General features: G+C 46.5%; 1 protein-coding gene across 1 annotated transcript in view; it reads right to left on the reverse strand.

Annotated features, from left to right (window-relative positions):
• Positions 1-2803: 2803 nt before the first annotated feature.
• The window catches only part of LOC140406948 (sodium channel protein type 2 subunit alpha-like), a gene marked incomplete at its 3' end in the record, with an annotated part of 36673 nt that continues 16923 nt past the window's right edge, over positions 2804-22553 (reverse strand). Inside the window, exon 3 of the mRNA XM_072494788.1 lies at positions 2804-2930. Within this exon, the coding sequence (XP_072350889.1) occupies positions 2804-2930 (127 nt within the window). The remainder of the gene's footprint in view (positions 2931-22553) is intronic.

Raw genomic sequence — 22553 nt, forward strand, 5'->3', positions numbered from 1 at the left:
GGGGCATCGAGACAAATATATGAATAGCGTGGGAATGGGAGGATACGGACTCCGTAAGTGCAAGCTGTTTTAGTTTAGGCAGGTATCATGGTCGGTGCAGGCTTGAAAGGCCGAACGGCCTGTTCCTGTACTGTATTGTTCTTTGTTCTTTGTTCTATTAGCAATCAAGATTCTGGCCAACAGTTGGGAAAGGATAGATGTCATCAAATTGGAAAAATATGGCAAAGGATTTTAAAAAAAATTCATTTCTAGGATTTGGGTGTCGCTGGTTAGGCCAGCAATCATTTACCATCCCTAATTGCCATTCAGAAGCTGGTGGTGAGCTGCCTTCTTGAACCGCTGCAGTCCCAGTGATGTACGTACACCCACTGTGATGTTAGGGAGGGAGTTCCAGGATGTTGCCCCAGCGACAGTGAAGGAACGGTGATATATTTCCAAGTCAGGGTGGTGAGTGACTTGGAGGGGAACCTCCAGGTGGTGGGGTACCCACGTATCTGCTCCTCTTTGGCCCATATCCCTCTACACCCACCCTGCCCATGTAACTGTCTAACTTTTTTAAAGGAAAAAATTGTACCCGCCTCTACCACCACCTCTGGCAGCTTGTTCCAGATGCTCACCACCCTCTGTGTGAAGAAATTTCCCCTCTGGTCTCCCCTCTCACCTTAACCCTATGCCCTCTAGTTCTAGACTCCTCTACCTTTGGGAAAAGATGTTGACTATCTACTTTATCTATGCCCCTCATTATTTTATAGACCTCTATAAGATCACCCCTAAGCCTCCTACGCTTCAGGGAAAAAAGTCCCAGCCTATCCAGCCTCTCCTTATAGCTCAGACTACCAAGTCCTGGTAGCATCCTCGTAAATCTCTTCTGCACTCTTTCTAGTTTAACAATATCCTTCCTATAATAGGGTGACCAGAACTGAAAACAGTATTCCATGTGTGGTCTTCCCAATGTCTTGTACAACTTTAACAAGACGTCCCAGCTCTTGTATTCAATATTCTGAACAATAAAACCTAGCATGCTGAATGCTTTCACCACCCTTTCCTCGGTGATCCACCTTCAAGGAGCTATGAACCTGTACCCCTAGATCCCTTTGTTCTGTAACTCTCCCCAAGTCCCTACCATTAACTGAGTAGGTCCTGCCCTGATTTGATCTACCAAAATGCATCACCTTACATTTATCCAAATTAAACTCCATCTGCCATTCATCGGCCCACTGGCCCAATTGGTCAAGATCCTGTTGCATTCTTATATAACCTTCTTCACTGTCCACTGTGCCACCAATCTTGGTGTCATCCGCAAACCTTTTAACCATGCCTCCTAAATTCTCATCCAAATCATTAATATATATGACAAATAACAGTGGACCCAGCACCGATCCCTGAGGCACACCGCTGGTCACAGGCCTCCAGTTTGAAAAACAACCCTTCACAACCACCTTTTGGCTTTGGTCACCAAGCCAATTTTGTATCCAAAAAGGTAGAGGAATCTAGAACTAGAGAGCTTACAAGGGAAATTAGAGAAAGTATTAGATTCAAAGAAGAGGCATATAAATTAGCAAGAAAAGGCAATAGTCCTGAGGATTGGGAACAGTTTAAAATTCAGAAACGGCAGACACAGGGATTGATTAAGAAGCCAGTGGAGAACATAAAAACTGACTGTAACAGTTTCTATAGGTATGCAAAGAGAAGACGATTGTTAAAAACTAATGTAGGCCCCTTACAGTCAGAAATGGGGGGATTTATAATTGAGAACAAAGAAATGGCTGAGGAACTAAATTCACACTTTACTTCTGTCTTCACAAAGGAAGACATGAATAATGTAGCGGAAGTTCTGAGAAACACAAGTTTTAGTGAGGAGCTGAAGGAAATTAGTATTAGTAGAGAAATTGTTTTGGGGAAATGAATGGGATTGAAGGCAGATAAATCTCCAGGGCCAGATAATCTTCATTCCAGAGTCTTTAAGGAAGTGGCCCGAGAAATAGAAGATCCATTGGTGGTCATTTTCCAAAATTCTTTGGACTCTGGAATGGTCCCTACAGATTGGAGGGGAGCTCATGTAACGCCGCTATTCAAAACGGGAGATAGAGAGAAAGCAGGGGACTATAGACCAGTGAGCCTAACGTCGGTGGCAGGGAAGTTGCTCAAGTCCATTGGCAAAGGTTTCATAGTACAGCAGTTGGAAAGCAGTGGTGTAATCCAGGGGAATCATGCTTGACAAATCGACTGGAATTCTTTGAAGATGTAACTAGTAGAGCTGAGTGTGGTTTATTTAGACTTTCAGAAGGCTTTCGACAAGGTCTCACATAGCAGATTACAGGAATAGAGATGTTTTACTGCAATTGCATAGGGCATTGGTGAGGCCGCACCTGGAGTATTGTGCAGTTTTGGTGTCCTTATCTGCGGCTTCCAAAGTTTCACATCAGTCTTACACCCTATTTTCACCTGAAGTTGTGCAAGTGTGGGGGGTATCATGCGAGCCACTCTGCCAGTGTCCTTATTAGTGCCAAACAGCCAGCTGGACCAGACTGCCCAAGGCCAGGTCGAGATGGTTCTATAATCTAGGCTGCCCGTTAAAACACACAGCTGTTGGAGATTGTCCAAAATGGCCATCTGATGGAAGCTTAGCAGCCTTGCATCTCACAAGCAGCGGCTATTGGGACTTTAACATTCACATGAAGGATTCATAAGGGTATGTAAACCCTGGTTGGTAGCATTACCCATGGAGTTTGTTTCTGAATCTCAACTGAGTTCTATTTGCTCACCAATCCCATAAGCCTCTCTGGGCTGAGTTGGCACCTACCTTCTGTGAAGCATTCGTCTGGTTCCACAGCCTCCTCCGTCTGCTCGGAAATGTGCTCATCGTCATCTCCTTTGCTTCTTATATCCACCGTACTTGCTTCAGAACAACTGGTGAGGTCATCCATCTTCTACAGAGAGAAGAAAAGCACCGATCACACTGACTGGATCCATTAACAAGAACTCAGCTACACTTCTTTCAGTTAGAGACTCATTACAGGATAATCTTCTGAAACACTGAAAGAGTTTTCATCCTGTAGCATACAACGGTATCATAGAGACATTGGGTTAAATGGGATGTTTCCATGCTGTAGGCTGTATGCAATATAATTCCAACAACATTTGCTTGTATTACGGTGGGTTCAGAGTCAGGGGGGGCGAATAATAATATCTGAAAAAAGGTTACTGTGTAAATTAGTGAATGCGTGGATAAATAAGATCAGTGGGTTGAAGCCCTATTTTAGCCACATTGCAGCAATAACAGAGATCTGGCTCAAAGCAGGGCAAGGCTGCGTGTTAAATATTCCTGGATAAGGTGTTCAGGAAAGTTAGGAAAAAAAGGAAAGGAGCGAGGGGTGGTAGGATTGATTGAGGAGAACACTGGAGACAGAGGTGGTCCCAAAGGGGTCAGGGCAGAATCTATTTGGCTGGGACTAAGGAACAGAAAATGTGTAATTACATTACCTGGTGTAGTCTATAGGCCATCAACTAGAGGAAGGATGTAGAGGAACCCTTGGGGATGAGTGCCCATAATAAGATTTATCAAGGTGAACAGTAAAGTAGTTGATTCGAAGACTAGGGTCCTGAATCTCAATAAAGGTAACTATGATGGTATGAGGCATGAACTAGCTATGATAGATTGGGAAACATTACTGAAAGGAAGGACAGTGGTCAGGCAATTACAGAGGAAATTACAGAGAGGTGCAAGAGCTATGCAGAATATAATGGGGGACTTTAGTTATCCAACTGGGATAGTACTAGTGTGAAGGGCAGAGGAGAGCAAGAGTTCCTAGAATTCCGAAGATTTTTTTACAGCAGTGTGCTTCCAGTCCAATACGAAGGGAGGCACTGCTGGACCTTGTTCTTGAGAATGAAGTGTGATAATTGGATCAAGTGTCCGTTGTGGAATAATTTAGGAGACAGTGATCATTGTATCATAAGGTTTAGGCTGTCAATGGAAAAGGAAAGAGAACAATCCAGAGTAAGAACGTTTAAACAAGGGGGTGGGGGTGGGGGTGGGGGAGCGGGGGGGGGGGGGGGGGGGGGGGTGGGTGGCGTGGAGAGTGGATAATGCAAGCGAGAAACAGGCTAGAAAGTTCAGAGGGGAATTGAAAAAACAAATAAAATATCAAAGATATATTAAGACAAGAGACTGGCAGCTAACATAAAGGGAATCCCAAAGTCTTCTACAGGCATATCAATATTAAAAAGGTGGTAAGTGAGGAAATAGGGTCAATTAGGGACCAAAAGGGGGGATTTGAACATGGAGGCGGGGACATGGCGGAGGTATTTGTTCTTTGTATTAAATTAATACTTTGAACCTGCCTTTACCAAGGTTGCGGTTCAGGTCATGGTGACAGAGGAGGTAGTTCAGAAGGGTTTAAACTGATGAGGAGTGGGTATTGGTTAGGCTGTCTGGACATTGATAAGGCCCCAGGGCCGGATGAGATGCACCCAAGGATACTGAGGGAAGCGAGATTGGGAAACATATCCTGTCCACCAAGGTGCTTTGGCATAACATTGTCTTTTGGCCAATTTTAGACTGGAATGTACGGAAGCACTGGTCATAACTTTCCAGTATTTCTTAGACTCAGGGATGGTGCCAGAGAACTGGAGAACTGCAAACATTGTTCAAAAAAGAGTGCAAAGATAACTCAGCAACTACAGGCCACTCAGTTTAACTTCGGTGGAAGGAAGCTTTTACAAATGATAATTCGGGACAAAGTTAATACTCCTTGGCAAATGCAGGGTTAAGGAAAGCCAACATGGATTTGTTAAGGGAAAATTTTGTTTAACTAACTTGGTTCAATTTTTGATGTGGTAACAGAGAGGGTTGATGAGGGTAATGTTGTTGATGTGGTGTACACGGACTTCCAATTAATGCAAGTTTTTATTGTTATCTTTCTATTCCTTTCTTCCTTGCAGCCGGATGATCAACAGCTAAACGTCTGTAAAGCAGCCAACCTTACAGAACACAAGGCTTGAGGAAGTTTGCTTTTGCGAGCAAGTGCGGCAAGATGTACTAAGAAAACAAGGCCAGCAGATGTGCACTGTTTTTGCAAGCTAATATTGAGGAAAACGGGCAATAGGTCATCCCTGTACATCCCGTGTACTGAACTTTCTCAATGTTTGAAGAAACTGGATGAAAAAGGGAGAAGTTAACAGCCTCAGCGTCGAGACCTGCGGGACCAACCATCGAGTAAGAAGACCACCCTGAGCCCGGAACACAGACAGGAAGAAGACCAGTCCAACGTAAGAAGGGAGATTGGTCACCTCACTTAGCAAAGGATAATATCTGAGTCTAAGCCGCAAGTCTTGTGGTTCATTGTAACAAGTAATCAGCACCTCAACCAGCAGAATAAAAAGCAGTTCAGTGGTTATCTAGTTTTTAAAGAATTAATGAAGAGTAATTTGTGCAAAATATCTGAAGAGCAGTTTAGCGTTGTTCTAAACAGTAATAAAGAATGAGTTGTACAAAATATCTTGTGTGAGTATTTCTTTGTCCGCCATGTCAGTTGCTACCTCAGTCTGAGGGCCACACTCTCATGTGCTCATCTATCTTATTCGCCTCAGACTCTTGTGCATCCTGACTTTTCAGAGGGTTACACAGATGGCATAGGCTGTGTGGCAAAGAAACAGGCCAAACCAGTCCATGCTGGTGTTTATGCTCGACTCAAACTTCCTTTCATCTTTCCTCATCTAAATCTATCATCGTAGCCAGCTGTTATTCCCTTCTTCCTCACTTTTATCTCTAGTTTCATCTTAAATGAAATTCACTTCAACCACTCGCTGTGGCAGTGAGTTCCACATTGCCACCACTCTCGGGGTGAAGATGTTCCTGTCTGAATTCCCCATTGGATTTCTGGGTGACTGTATTGTATTGACGTCCTCCAGTGACACTCCTCCCCATGCGAGGAAACATTCTCTCTGTGTCCACCCTATCAAAACCTTTCAGAATTTTAAACCCCTCTATTAGGTTACCCGTCAGACTTTGTTTTTCAAGGGAGAGTCAGCTTTTCAATCCTTTCCCAACTCGTATTTCTGATACCATCCTTGTAAACCATCTCTGCACCTTCTCCAGTGCCTCAATACTCTTTTTAGAATATTGTGACCAGAACTGCACACAGTATTCTAAATGTGGTCTAACCAAGGTTTGATACAGGTTTAGCTTAATTCTCCCTCGATTCTATCTATCTAGAAACAAAGCCTGGTGTGCTTGTTTTTTTCTAAGGCCTTGCTAACCTGTGGAACAACATTTTACAGATTGTTTTTCACCCATCAAGCCCCGAGATCAAATACGACCTGTTCCATTCTGGACTTTGTCCTATTCAGTTCACCTTCAAAGTGAAAACTCTGCATTGAAAACGTTCAGATTCACAAAGATAATCCAGAAAGACGCCGAATCATCCATCGGTCATCACACCAGCATCATTCTATCCTGGTACGGTGCTCACTGCAGTCAACAATCTTTCCAGTCATAGCAGGACATAGATTAGGATTGGATTAGCTCAATAGGGGCTGATTCTTTTTAACCTTCAGGTCTCTTCTAGCAAGCTCTTTGTGATCAACAAAATAAATAAGCACAGCGTTACCTTCAGTATCTGAAAGTTTGTTCCATAAACTCTGTAACAAAACTCTCCATCCAAACCAATTATCCCCACCGTACAATTGACAGATCTGGATCCTGTCCACCACCCTTTCCACTTTATTGCCTCACTTCAATTCTGCAGGGTTTCTCTGTACAGACTCAGAATGCTCGGTGCTGGAAACATTGATTTCACTCTTCGCCAACCCCTCTCCAAAGCACCTTTCAAAGGCACAGAGTGATTGCCCCTCTTCCGAGCTGGAGAAATTAGTTCCAACTGGAGCAGGTACAATGCTCAAAAAAAAAAAAAAAAAATCGCAAATTGTTGAATGTTCCCTTTGGAAGGAAGAAACGGGCTTGGTGAATCAAGAATGGAGTGGGAGACTCCTTCAGTTTGGTGGGACTGGGCTGTTGGAGGTCCCCATGAGGAACAACAGCATGATGGTGGTACTTGCCGTGAGCCACTGTGGCTGACTGATGTGAGGGACACAGCCTCAGAGGAAACACTTCCTTTCAGAAAAATAGCTCCCCGGAAATATGTCAGCTGTGATTGGTATTTTGGGGCCTAGCGTCCAGGTCACTGTCCTGTGACAGCCCAGTTCAGTCAGTAAGTCTCACACCAGGAGACATAAGACAAAATTCCAGACTGACACAAGTCAGGAATTTGATGGGATGAGTGCAGGGTGGATGAGTGCAGCTCAACGCCATCCAGGATAAAGCAGCCCATTTGATTGGCACCTCATTCATAAAAATTCACTCCCTTCACCATCGATGCTCAGTAGCAGCCGTGTGTACCACCTACACCCGGTAAATAAAATCTTTATTCCTTTCACTTATTCATTATTTGATGTTATATTTGTAATCAGTTAAGGTAAAGTGTAAAAATGGCAGGAGATCCCAGATCCGTGTTATGCTCCTCGTGCTCAATGTGGGAGTTCAGGGACGCGGCCGATGCCCCTGACTCCTTCATGTGCAGGAAGTGTGCCCGGCTGCAGCGCCTGTTAGACCGCATGACAGCTCTGGAGCTGCGGATGGACTCACTTTGGAGCATCCGCGATGCTGAGGAGGTTGTGGATAGCATGTTCAGTGTGTTGGTCACACCGCAGATTAGGATTGGTGAGGGAGACAGGGAATGGGTGACCAAAAGGCAGAGAAAGAGCAGGAAGGCAGTGCAGGTGTCCCCTGCGGTCATCTCCCTCCAAAACAGGTATACCGTTTTGGATACTGTTGGGGGAGATGACTCACCAGAGGAAGGCAGTAGTAGCCAGGCTCATGGCACCGTGGCTGGCTCTGCTGCACAGAAAGATGGGAAAAAGACTGGTAGGGCTATAGTCATAGGGGATTCAATCGTAAGGGAAGTAGACAGGCGTTTCTGTGGTCGAAAACGAGACTCCCGAATGGTATGTTGCCTCCTGGGTGCACGGGTCAGGGATGTCTCAGATCGGCTGCAGGACGTACTGAAGGGGGAGGGTGAACAGCCAGTTGTCGTCGTGCATATAGGCACCAATCATATAGGTAAAAAACGGGATGAGGTCCTACAATCAGAATTTAGGGAGTTAGGAGATAAGTTTAAAAAGTAGGACCTCAAAGGTAGTAATCTCAGGATTGCGACCAATGCCACGAGATAGTCAGAGTAGAAATTCAAGATTAGTCAGAATGAATATATGGCTTGAGAGATGGTGCAGGAGGGAGGGGTTCAGATTTTGGGGACATTGGAACCGGTTCTGGGGGCGGTGGGACCATTACAAATCGGAATGTCTACACCTGGGCAGGACTGGAACCAATGTCCTAGGGGGTGCTTTTGCTAACACTGTTGGGGAGGTTTTAAACTAATGTGGCAGGGGAATGGGAACCAGATTAGGAAGTTAGAGGTCAGTAAAGAGGCAGCAACTAAAGCCAGTAAGGTACTAGATAATAAACTAATTGTGACTAAGGGGAAGAGTAGACAGGGAAGAAATGATGAACGCAAAGGGACAGGTGGTCTGAGGTGCATTTGTTTTAATGCGAGAAGTGTAGCAGGTAAGGCAGATGAACTTAGGGCTTGGATTAGTACCTGGGAATATGATGTTATTGGTATTACTGAAACTTGGTTGAGGGAAGGGCAAGATTGGCAACTAAATATCTCAGGGTGTAGATGCTTCAGGAGGGATAGAGAGGGAGGTAAAAGGGGTGGAGGAATTGCATTACTGGTCAGAGATGATATCACAGCTGTGATAAAGGAGGGCACAATGGAGGATTTGAGCACTGAGGCAATATGGGTAGAGCTAAGAAATAGGAAGGGTGCAGTAACATTGTTGGGACTTTATGGCAGGCCTCCCAAAAGCGAGCATGAAGTGGAGGTACAAATATGTTGACAGATTATAGAAAAATGCAGGAGCAATAGAGTGGTTGTGATGGGAGATTTTAAGTTCCCCAACATTGAATGGGACTCATGTAGTGTTGGAGGCGTAGATGGAGCAGAATTTGTAAAGAGCATCCAGGAGAGTTTTTTAGAGCAGTATTTAAATAGTCCAACTCGGGAAGGGGCCACACTGTACCTGGTACTGGGGAATGATCCCGGCCAGGTGGTTGAAGTTTCAGTTGGTGATTACTTTGGGAATAGCGATCACAATTCCGTAAGTTTTAGAATACTCATGGACAAAGACGAGAGTGGTCCTAAAGGAAGAGTGCTAAATTGGGGAAAGGCCAAGTATAACAACATTCGGCAGGAGCTAGGGAATGTGGATTGGGAGCAGTTGTTTAAGGGTAAATCCACATTTGAAATGTGGGAGTCTTTTAAGAAAAGGTTGATTAGAGTGCTGGACAGACATGTCCCTGTGAAAATGAGGGATAGAAATGGCAAGATTAGGGAACCATGGATGACGGATGGAATTGTGAGACTAGCTAAGATGAAAAAAGAAGCATACATAAGATCTAGGTGACTTAAAACTGATCAAGCTTTGGAGCAATATCAGGAAAGTAGGACAAATCTCAAACACGCAATAAAGAGGGCTAAAAGAGGTCATGAAATATTTTTGGCTAACAGGGTTAAGGAAAATCCCAAAGCCTTCTATTCGTATATAAGGAGCAAGAGGGTAACTAGAGAAAGGATTGGCCCACTCCAAGACAAAAGAGGGAATTTATGCGTGGAGTCAGAGGAAATGGGTGAGATTCTTAATGAGTACTTTGCATCGGTATTCAGCAAGGAGAGGGACATGACGGATGTTGAGGTTAGGGATGGATGTTTGAATACTCTAGGTCAAGTCGGCATAAAGAAGGGGGAAGTTTGGGGTATTCTAAAAGGCATTAAGGTGGACAAGTCCCCAGGTCCGGATGGGATGTATCCCAGGTTACTGAGGGAAACGAGGGACGAAATAGCTGGGGCCTTAACAGATATCTTTGCAGCATCCTTGAGCACGGGTGAGGTCCCGGAGGACTGGATAATTGCTAATGTTGTCCCTTTGTTTAAGAAGGGTAGCAGGGATAATCCTAATAGAATTCTTTGAGGAAGTGACAAAGTTAATTGATGAGGGAAGGGCTGGGAGAATCGCGGGAATGCGTCGGACCGGCGTCGTGGGAAATTGTGGCGGCCCAGGCGATTCTCCCAACCGGCGCGGGAGTGGAGAATCGGGCCCATGGACTTCAGTAAGGCGAATGATAAAGTTTCCCATGGCAGGTTGATGGAAAAAGTGAAGTCGCATGGGGTACTAGCTAGATGGATAAAGAACTGGCTGGGCAACAGGAGACAGAGAGTAGTGGTGGAAGGGAGTGTCTCAAAATGGAGAAAGGTGACTAGTGGTGTTCCACAGGGATCCGTGCTCGGACCACTGTTGTTTGTGATATACATAAATGATCTGGATGAAGGTATAGATGGCCTGATTAGCAAGTTTGCAGATGATACTAAGATTGGTGGAGTTGCAGATAGCGAGGGGGACTGTCAGAGAATACAGCAAAATATAGATAGATTGGAGAGTTGGGCAGAGAAATGGCAGATGGAGTTCAATCCAGGCAAATGCGAGGTGATGCATTTTGGAAGATCCAATTCAAGAGCGGACTATACGGTCAATGGAAGAGTCCTTAGGAAAACTGATGTACAGAGAGATCTGGGAGTTCAGGTCCATTGTACCCTGAAGGTGGCAACGCAGGTCGATAAGAGTGGTCAAGAAGGAATACAGCATGCTTGCCTTCATCAGACGGGGTATTGGGTACAAGAGTCGGCAGGTCATGTTACAGTTGTATAGGACTTTGGTTCCGCCACATTTGGAATACTGCATGCAGTTCTGATCGCCACATTACCGGAAGGATGTGGATGCTTTAGAGAGGGTGCAGAGGAGGTTCACCAGGATGTTGCCTGGTATGGAGGGTGCTAGCTATGAAGAAAAGTTGAGTAGATTAGGATTGTTTTCGTTGGAAAGACGGAGGTTGATGGGGGACCTGATTGAGGTCTACAAAATTATGAGAGGTATGGACAGGGTGGATAGCAACAAGCTTTTCCAAGAGTGGGGGTGTCAATTACAAGGGGTCACGATTTCAAGGTGAGAGGGGGACAGTTTAAGGGAGATGTGCGTGGAAAGTTTTTTACGCAGAGGGTGGTGGGTGCCTGGAACGCTTTGCCAGCGGAGGTGGTAGAGGCGGGCATGATAGCATCATTTAAGATGCAGTTAGACAGATATATGAACGGGCGGGGAACAGAGGGAAGTAGATCCTTGGAAAATAGGCGACAGGTTTAGATAAAGGATCTGGATCGGCGCAGGCTGGGAGGGCCGAAGGGCCTGTTCCTGTGCTGTAATTTTCTTTGTTCTTTGTTCTACAAGATGCAGTGCAGCAACTCACGAAAGCTCCCTCGGCAGCACCTTCCAAACCCACGACTGCCACCATCTAGGGCAAGGGCAGCAGAGACATGGGACACCACCACCTGAAAGTTCCTTTCCAAGTCACTCACCATCCCGACTTGGAAATATATCGCCGTTCCTTCACTGTCGCTGGGTCAAAATCCTGGAACTCCCTCCCTAACAGCACAGTGGGTGTCCCTACACTACATGGACTGCAGCGGGTTCAAGAAGGCGGCGTAATACCACCTTCTCAAGGGCAATTAGAGATGGGCAACAAATGCTGACCTTGCCAGTGAAGCCCACATCCCTCAAAAGAATGAAAAAATACAGTGAAGTTTAAACCGAGGCCCGCACTGCCCTCTCAAGTAGTTGTGAAAGGTTCCGTGCCACTCTTTTGATGAAGTACAGAGGAGTTCTCCTCAGCATCCCTATTATTTTTCTCTCAGCCAGCATTACTGAAAGAAGGAGTCGTTGTTTCTTGTGGGATTTTGCTGTGTGCAAACTGTTTGCTGTAATTGCCCAGGTTACCACTGTGGCGACACTTTAAAGAAGTACCTCGTGGACTGTCAAGTCCTTTGGCCCCGTTCTGAGGTCACGGGGGGTATAGTACAAATACAAGTTCCTTTGGGTCAACTGAACTGGCCCAACAGATGTTGGGTTCAGACATCATTCCCCATGATGGCATGGCAGTGATTTCAATATCTGTTTCTTACTCCTCGGGGCAACTTATTTCTTAGCTGCCTGAGACACTAAAGCAGGATTGGACTTGTGTCAGCCATGGATCAGCTAGGAGTGCCTTTGCCTCTGAATCGCGAGGTTGTGAGTTCAAGACCCACCCCAGCGACTTGAGCACAAGTTTGGAGGCTGCCACTCCAATATATAGTACTGAGGTTTTATTGAAAATTCCTTTAAAGCACAGCTCCATCGGACCGTCAGGAGGACGTGAAAGATTCTGACACTCGTTTGAATCGGTGATGTTCTGTCCATTAGTCGTCCTTAAACCAAAGTCACTAAGAAAAACTGATTATCCGCTGATTATCGCAATATTGTTCGAGGGAGTGAGCTTTGTGCAAATTGGTTGCCACATGCCTGAAGTGACAACATTTTAAAAGTACTTCATTGCCGGAGGAACACTTTGGGACGTGGGGCGGGAATCTCCGGCGGTTTGCTGACGGCGGGATTCTCTACATCCTCCGGCAGCGCACCCTCGCTAGCGGGTTTCCCGGCTGCATGGGGTGTCGTCAATGGGAAATCCCATTGACATGTGACGGGAGTAGAGAATCCCGCCGGCAGCGAACGGCCCCGTCCACTAGCAGCGGGAACGGGGCGGACCCGCTACGGAGAATCCCAACCGTGGCTTTGGAAGGCTCTTCATAAATGGAAGATTTTTTAAACTGACTGTGAAGCACTTTGTATTGTCTTGAAGTTGTGAAAGGTGTTATATTAATGCAAATTTCTCTTTCTTTCTTTTCTCTGCAGGAAACCTTAAACTCCAAAAGTGAGTGAGAGAGATAATCAATTACTGACAACATTCAACATCTCATTTGTTAATGGGACTGGGGAAAAGAATAGCGTGTGTTGAGGATATGACAGTCAATAAAGCAGACAATAGGAGTAGAAGTGCAGTGATTAGAGCGTTTCAGAACTGATTAACCCTTCATCTCCTCCCCATCTTCCTCGGTTCATTCCATTTGCAAAAAAGCGCTGATTGGAGGCGACATTGCCAATTAATTTTACCACTTGTCTATCATATGACAGATAACATGTTTTGCTAACTGCCTTTCCACCATCGAGTCCTGGATGAGTTAGTATTTCCTTCGGTTTAGAAACCGCAAAGGCCCCAGCTCTTCCCAACACCTCCATCTCACTCGCCTCCATGTCCATCAAATCTCCTCCCCCTCCCCACAGCCTCTCAGTGCTCCCGACTTCCCTTTTAACCTAAAGGTAACCTAAGGGCACTCCGAACTGAGCTAGGGCTGACAGGGGTCTATTCCTGTTTTAGTATCTCAGAGGAGTACAAAACAGATGTTTAAATCTCTTCCGTTCCAACATGGTGAATGATGTCAACATCTGTGGGCACACTTTGGTTGAGCGCAAAAGAACAAAGAACATACAGTGCAGAAGGAGGCCATTCGGCCCATCGAGTCTGCACCGACCCACTTAAGCCCTCACTTCCACCCTATCCCCATAACACAATAAGCCCTCCTAACCTTATTGGTCACTAAGGGCAATTTATCATGGCCAATCCACCTAACCTGCACGTCTTTGGACTGCGGGAGGAAACCAGAGCACCCGGAGGAAACCCACGCAGACACGGGGAGAACGTGCAGACTCCGCACAGACAGTGACCCAGCGGGCAATCGAACCTGGGACCCAGGCGCTGTGAAGCTACTGTGCTAACCACTATGCTACCGTGCTGCCCAAGAGAGTGAAATTCTTCCTCAAATCGATCTTAAACGAGCACCCCCTTATTCTGCGACTGTGCCCTCTGGTCCTAAACACCCCCACGAGTGTAAACATGTGGGCAAATACAACAGGAACTTTGCACACAACAAGGTCTCACAAGCAGCAACAACTCATTATTTCCGTAGCGTTGACTGAGAGAAAAATAACAGGGCCGTTCAGGAAAACTCCCCTGTACTTCCTCAATGATCCCTGGTCCTTCCGGCTTTCAAAAGCTTGCGATCATCGAAAACTCTGCTACCTGTATGCTAATTCAGTCGAAGCCTCATTCATCCGCTAACCCTGTCCACTTCATATCGGCAAAGCGTGAATTTTAAAATTCTTAGCCTCGTGTTCAAATCCGCCCATTGTCTGGCCCCTCTCTAACTCTGTGCCCTTCTCCAGCCCCACAGCATTCCCAGGTCTCAGTGGTTCACTAACCCTCATCTCATTGTGGCCATGTGGTCAGTAATTTGGGCCCTCAGCTCTAGAATTGCCGCCCAAGCCTCTCCACCTCTCCTTGAAGATGCTCCCTAACACTCACCTCTCTGATCACATGTCTGAAAATCTGCTTGTGTGAGTTGGCATCAATGACGTCTTCATATTTGTTCCAAGTTTGTGGGTGCCACTGGCAAGGCCAGCTTTTGTTGACCATTCCTAATTGCGCTTGAACTGAATGGCTTGTATAATATTTCCTGTTCACCAGCTAGATAAATAACAACTGCGATGTTTATGCGATGAGGGGCTGGTTTAGCAAAGTGGGCTAAATAGCTGACTTGCAATGTAGAACAATGCCAGCAGTGTGGGTTCAATTCCCGTACCGGCCTCCCCGAACCGGCGCCGGAATGTGGCGACGAGGGGCTTTTCACATTAACTTCATTGAAGCCTACTTGTGAGGATAAGCGATAATTGGCTTCCAATCTCATGGCTGTAAGTCAGCTTCCAGGATCAAACTGATACAGAAACCTACGCTTGTTAGGGTGATTCCCCCACCCTGGTCTCTGCTTGGGGCCACATGACCCTCTTGGCAGATCGCCCTATAAAGAGGACACACATCTTGGACGAAATCTATCGGCCTCATCGCTCCCGACTCGGAATGCAATGAGGCTGGTAAACCTGGCGAGAGGCCTCGCGTGAGATTCACCAGCCTCGCCACACCTCGCAACATCTAATGAGATCTCGCGAGATGTCGCGGTCTGGGTCCTGCCCATTGAGGTTGAGATCCAGATTTGTATATTCAAGGGAGCAGTTAGTCTCATTGAATATGTCTGCGCTGGAGTTACGCAGCGCCCGGGATTGTAACGGCCTCGCCTCGGCGGCCTGAAGTGGGGTTTAGCACTGTTTTCCACAAATGTGGACCAGATATACCAGTACTTGGGTTGGGGGGGGGTCTCCCAGACAATTGGGAGCTCCTGGGTGGTCGGGCTCTGGGCAGAGTTATACCCTGGCACTCCTGATGCCACCTGTGCACCTTGGCACTGCCAGCCTGGCACCCTGACAGTGTCTCTGCCACCATGGAAGTGCCACCAGGGGACCATGGCAGTGCCATCTGGGTGCCACCCTGGCAATGCCAGGGTACTCAGGTGGTACTTCCAGGCTGGTGGGGCATTACCAGGCTGGCAAGAGCACGGCCAGGGTGCCAGGCTGGCAGTGCCAAGGTGCACAGGTGGCATCATGGCTGTGCCAGGGGTGGACCTGGGGGTGCCCTGCCCTTATGAAGTGGGATGCGGGGGCTCAGTGACTCCTAATTGGTGAGCTAGGGCATTGAATTGGAGCCTAAAATGGCTCCCCCATCTCTTCCTACACTGGCGAGCTGAGCTCATTAGTGCAGGAAATTAGCCTAAGTGCAGCCTCGGCTGGGCGTTCCTCACCAAGGCCCCGAAATGAAGCAGAGTCCCATTTAATAGTGGGGTCGGCTAAACATGCTCAAAATGGGACTCTGTTTTATTGTTGTTAAATCATGCACCACAGCTTGTGAGGCCTTTTCAGAGGATAGTTAGAAGTAAACCACATCAAGAACAGCATTAAGTGCTGTCAGTTTCCGTGAAGGGAGGTGATTAGGAAGCACTTCATTCTGTTTGAAGTGGTCCAGGAGCTGTCAATCAAAGCTTGATGTTCATAAACATTGTGGCTAGACCACATCATAGTTACTCAACCGTGAAGGAAGATGAATGGAACAATGCTGACAGCTGGGGTGTCTGGGAGCTGTCAATCACAGCCTGGTAAAATCAATATCAAAGAGAAATTAATGAATGGCTTGCAGATCAAAGATCTGAGGAGGTTTAAACACAGCTGGCTGGTTTTCTCTGTGCAGGAATTGTCAGGTGCTGCTTCCTGTGTCTGAGCTAGCAGGTGTATTGCCCAAATAAGTGTTAAAAGCAGTGATCTTTTTGACTTCCTCTGTCTGGACTTCTCTCTGGCTTCCAGTTAATGGTCTCTCTTTTGGGGGGCTTCCTGACAGGGGTCTCTCTTCTGTGGGGCTTGCTGACAGGGGTCTCTTTTCTGTGGGGCTTTCTGACAGGGGTCTCTTTTCTGGGGCATCTCTGTGGGGTCTCTTTATTTAAGTCGTCTCTTGGGGGGGCTCTCCTTATTTAGTGGGTCTCTGTGGGGAATCACTTTATTTCGGAATACTGTTGGGGGTATTCCAGAAAATCCGGGGGTGGGGGTATGAATTGTGATGCAACAGGGGCGGTGGCCAGCCACGGGACCTTGCTATCGGTTCGCCAGCTCAAAATGTCCCCCAGTGTTTCCTTATAGAACCATCGACCTGTACAGCACCAAAAAACAGCCAACCCATCAAGTATGAAGCATTTTTTGAAGACATGCACCTTCAAAGAGCAATCCAATGTGTCCCACTCCCCACTCGTTTCTCTGCTTCAGCTATTTCTTCAATTCCTTTTTGAAGGTTACGTTTGAACCTGCATCCACCAGCCGATCAGGCAGTGCATTCGGAATCCTAACCACTCATTGCGTGGAAAGATTTTCCTCATGTCGCCTCTGGTTCTTTAGCCAAATCACTTAGATGTCTCCTTGCAAACAGTTTCTCTTCATTTACTTTATTTAAACCCTTCATAGCTTTAAACACTCATATGAAACCTTCTTTTAGCCTCCTCTGCTTTCAAAGGAACAACCCGAGCTTCCCCGGTCTATCCATTCAAACCCTCTTCCTAAGGGAGGTTCTAGTCAGAATCTTCTGCACCCTCTCCAAAACCTTCACATCTTTTCTAAAATTGGACACAATACTCCACGTGGGGCCGGCCTGGTGTTCATATGAGTCCTGTCTTCTGTAATCTCTGCTCGAAAATTTCCAGAGCTACTTACAATGCTCTGGGAGAGGTGAAGGTTGGCCAGATATTGAAGGAACGCAACAGGTGGCTTTCAGCCATCATGCTATTTCTTTTCTTTTTTAAAATAAATTGGGAGTGCCCAATTCTTTTTTTCCAATTAAGGGGCAATTTTAGCGTGGCCAATCCACCTAGCCTGCACATCTTTGGGTTGTGGGGGCGAAACCCACGCAAACACGGGGAGAATGTGCAAACTCCACACGGACAGTGACCCAGAGCCAGGATCGAACCTGGGACCTCGGCGCCATGAGGCAATAGGGCTAACCCACTGCGCCACCTTGCTGCCCTGCCATCATGCTATTTTGCCAGTGGCTGGGACGATGCCAGACAGCCTACCCACCTGGAGCCCAATTGAGTCACTTAAGTGGCAAATTAAGGGCCTCTTCCTAACTCCGCTGACACTTAACCAGTGGTTAATGGGCCTAACCCCTGGTGTTCCCAGAACCCATTTACCTGGTGTGAGGTGCACAGCCATCAATGCACCCTCTTCCTCAAGATGCAGTGGCCACTGCTCCTGGTAGTACTGCTGAGGCTGGTGAGTTGCTGGCTCTCTGATTGGCCAACCACTATTGAGGGCAGCCTCTGTCCTCAGCAAGGACTTAATTGGTTGCTCCCAGCAAAATGTGGCCCCAAGTCCTGCTGACCACTGTCCAGATTCCACAAATATCACCTTCAATTTACAAACAGACCAACCTACCTGAGTATCATTGCTCAGGAAAATGACTTGAAATGCACACTGTGAGGGATTGATGCTCGATCCCTACTTCCCCCTCCAACACCATCCTTCACTTCTTATGGTCCATGTGCTCTCTGAAAACTAGGAACTCCCTCTCTACTCTCAAACCCCCCATGTTTTTGAATCTAATTTTTCCCCATCCGCCGTTTCCTCCTCACATTTCCGCCTTATCCTGCTCAGCAGATACTTCTTCATCATGTGACCATTTCTGAGATGCTCCTCTATCTCTGCTATAGATATTGTCATTTCCAAAGGTTGAAACACTTCAAGGCGATGGAAAGCACAATAAAGGGGCAGGGCTCTTTGGAAGGCCGAGAGGCATTACTGCTGTGTTCACAGGTAGACCATTTAATAGGAAGAGTAATCTTCCCTCATGGGGAGGTTAGTAATAAATAGCAAGGACATTTTTCTCCATAGTGGTAAGGGAGAACTGAAATAGACTGATAGCAAAGGCTGTTTGTGTGGTGTCAATTAAATACTTTAAAGCACAATTGGATAAACATGTGTCTCCAAGTGGGATTTGCTGAGAAAAAGTTGTGAAGATCAAGTTCTGGGCGTATCAGGATGTATTTTGTTACATAGAGGGTGATCAGCAGCTGGAGCTTGTTGCTATGACAGCTGATTGAGGAGACAGTCAGGGACATATTTAGAGAACAGTCAGGTGCTGTAATGAAAGGCAGTTGTGGTTGGTATTCTAGAATGGAGAGAACAAATGCGTGGGCTGGATCTACGTTTTGTTATATTCAGGCACAGATGATTAAATGCTCTGTGGAATGAGATGGCTACCATGGTGCCAAGGCCTTGGAACAGAACAGGACAGGAGTGAGCAATGTCGCCTGCAATGTTAGGTTTCTATCCAGGAATTGCTGCCCTGCGAGTCGGGGAGACATCCCGCAGTCTCCTAGCGGGTTTGTGGTTGCACACTCCCATGTGTCAGGCTGGTTGAGTGAGCTAGATGGAGTGACTGAGGGCTGCCATTGTGTGTCCGTGTCGCATTGTGCATCTTTGTAACTTATGTTTTTTTTGTGTTGTCCTCTTTCTGACATAGTGTGGATGCATACGTGTGCCTGCATGTGATTGTGTGTATCCGTGTGACCACATGTCTGTACATCTCCTGACCTGAACTGTCTGATCATCTGTGTGAGTATATCTTATTGTGATTTCCACAAGTGTGAGTCTTTGTAAATAGACAGATGACAGTCACGGTACTGTGTGGGTACGTGCGTGATAGTGGCCGGGTCTGTGTGTATGGGTAAATATGTCTTTGAGTATGTGTGTTGGCAGACTTTTGCATTAAAGAATATAATAGTTTCATTGGTCAAACAGAGAGATAGGGCGCAATCGTACGCTTTGTCGCACCTGACTTGGTGACGCGACGAGGCCGGTAAATCTCACGAGAGGCCTCTCACAGGATTTGCGATGCTCGGAATGCCACGATCTCGCGAGGCATCACAGTCTGGACCTTGCCCTCGCTGTGGGGGGATGTAAGTGGATTCTGAGCAACCACAGACCAGTTAGTTTACCAACAGAGGGGTAATGTTTTAGAAAGAATAGTCAGGAGAAAAGGCAACATGCACTTGGAGAGGTTTGAGTTAATTAAGGAGAGCCCACACAGATTTAGTTGTGCTCGACTAATCTAATTAACATTCTTGATGAATTAACAGACAAGCTTGATGATGGAGGTAGATGTTGTCTGTAAGGATTTTAAGAAGTTCCCCTCCAAACCACACATCATCCTGACCTGGAAATATATCACCGTTCCTTCACTGTCGCTGGCACAAAATCCCGGAACTCCCTCCCTCATTGCACTGTGGGTGTACCTACACCATATGGACTGCAGCAGGTTCAAGAAGGCAGCTTGGTAGAATCCATAGAATCCCCACAGTGCAGAAGGAGGCCATTCGGCCCATCAAGTCTGCACGACCCTCCGAAGGGGCACCCTATCCAGGCCCACTGCCCCACTCCATCCCTGTTAACCCCACCTAACCTGTACATCTTTGGACAATAAGGGGCAATTTAGCATGGCCAATCCATCTAACCTGTACATCTTTGGCCAATAAGGGGCAATTTAGCATGGCCAATCCATCTAACCTGCACATCTTTGGACAATAAGGGGCAATTTAGCATGGCCAATCCATCTAACCTGCACATCTTTGGACTGTGGGAAGAAACTGGAGCACTCGGAGGAAACCCACGCAGACACAAGGAGAACGTGCAGACTCCACACAGTCGCCAGAGGCCAGAATTGAAATTGGGCATCTGGTGCTGTGAGGCAGCAGTGCTAACCATTGAGCCAACATGTCCTCACCACCAACAGCTTGATGGCAATTAGGGATGGGCAATAAATGCTGGTGTAGCCAGTGATGCCCACATCCCACGAATTAATAAAATATTTTTTAAAGAAAGAAAGCATGTAATAAGTTACCACATAAAAGGCTGGTTAATAAAATTGAGGCTCGTATAATAGGAGGGTGAGTGCCCTGGGATTATCAACCCAAAAGGCTATGTTTTTTCCCCCATTGCAGACCCGGCCTTACATACAAGCTCTCTTGATCTTGTGGGTGAATAAATAAGGCAGGAAACAAAATGACCGTCAGCGCATTATAGCAAGAGAAAGAATTCTTACATAGGAAGTGGCCAGGTTAGGATTATGCGACAGCTTTGGAAATGTAAGGCGAGCAAAATTTTAAGAAATATCTAATCATCAGAAAAGCTTCTTAAATTTTTGTAGGTTGTGCCTGTCTCAATATGCCTTCACTGAGAGTATGTGGGCAAAGTCACAGAGTGGCCACCACTGATTCAATTGCCATGGTAACATCTTGTCGTTCTTACAGTAAACTGTTCTTGTAATCACCCTTATTCTTCATCCGCTGGTGGAAAATGAACACCTTTGCACAAGCCCCTTGTACCGTTATTCAATGTTTTCAGTCAGACTGGGAAGGTAATTGATGCAATCCTGGTACAGCGCAATCAATAGTCTGGCCACATGGACTTACTCAGCAGCTGTCATTATTTCCCTTTTATGACATGTTTGAAACTGGGTTGTTTAAGTCAAGCCAGCACAGCCCCACTGGTGGATCCAGGCACAACATGTGTTTAGCATTATTATGGGATGTGGCCCTCGCTGGTTATGCCAGTATTTGTTGCCCATCCCTAGTTCCCGTCGAGAAGGTGGTGGTGGGCTGCCTTTTTGAGCCGCTATCTGGTGGGGAGTTCAGGGGCTTTGACCCAGCAACAGCGAATGGTGAGGGCTGGAGGGGCTGGGTCGTTAAGTATGTTCAAGGCAGGGATAGACAGATTTTTAATTAGTAAGGGAATCAAGGGTAATGGGGACAAGGTGGAAAATTGGAATGGAGGATTATATCAGATCAAATCAGACCACCTAACCTGCACATCTTAATAATAATAATCTTTCTTGTCACAAGTAGGCTCACATTAACACTGCAATTAAGTTACTGTGAAAAGCCCCTGGTCGCCACATTCCGGCGCCTGTTCGGGTACACAGAGGGAGAATTCAGAATGTCCAAATTACCTAACAGCACGTCTTTCGGGATTATTTTGTGGGAGGAAACTGGAGCACCCAGAGGAAACCCATGCCGACACAGGGAGAACGTGCAGACTCGGCACAGACAGTGACTATGGAGCAATTTAGCACAGCTAATCTACCTAACCTGCACATTTTTGGACTGTGGGAGGAAACCGGAGCACCAGGAGGAAACCTACGCAGACACGGGAAGATGGTGCAAACTCCACACAGTCTCCCAAGGCTCCGCGGAATCGAACCCAGGTTCTTGGCGCTGTAAGGCAGCAGTTGCAACGAAATTTGACACAGAAGGAGACATTAGGGATATTAGGCAAGATGACCAATAGCTGGGTCACATGGGAAGGTTTTAAGGAGTGTCTTAAACAAAAGAGAGGCAAAGAGTTGGAAAGGTTTAGGAAGGACATTCCAGAGCTTAGGACCTAGGTAACAGGAGGGTCAGCTGTCAATGGTGTAGCGATGGAAATTGGGGGGATGGCCATGAGTCCAGAATTGGATGAGCTCAGAGATCTTGGCAGGTTTTAGAACTGGAGAAGGTTACAGGTTGCGGTGGGGCAGTGGGTGGGAGGCATAGAAGGAACTGAAAATAGGGATAAGCCTTATTAAACGCAATAACTCCAACGGGGACCAAACGTCCTTTCACTTATAATCTATTCCTTTGTAACTTCTGTTCATCAAGCCAAAATTACCACATGCTATCTTTTAAAAACGGCTTTCTAGCCCTGTCCCGTTACCTACAAAGATTTGTGACCACGCATCTCCAGGTCTCTCTCTTCCTGAATAGCTTTAAAACATTTACAAATTGGTTCAGATTGCCTCTCCTCATTCTTCCTACTAAAAGGTTTTTGTCCTTATCTGCATTAAACTGCATTTGCCATGTGTCTGCCCATTTCACTACCTTGAGCATAAGTCAATGGGTGGTAGCTTCAGTAATTTTGCTGAGGCCTTGGAATGATGGGACAACTTGGTGGCTTGACTTGGGATATCTCTTATTTCCACTTGGTCGTCAGTCAACGGGAGGAGCACTATTGAGCCCTCAGAAAATTGCTGGCTTTGACCGTTAGGCAGTCCAAGG

Source organism: Scyliorhinus torazame, unplaced genomic scaffold (genome assembly GCF_047496885.1).
Source record: "Scyliorhinus torazame isolate Kashiwa2021f unplaced genomic scaffold, sScyTor2.1 scaffold_1054, whole genome shotgun sequence".
NCBI lineage: Eukaryota > Metazoa > Chordata > Chondrichthyes > Carcharhiniformes > Scyliorhinidae > Scyliorhinus > Scyliorhinus torazame.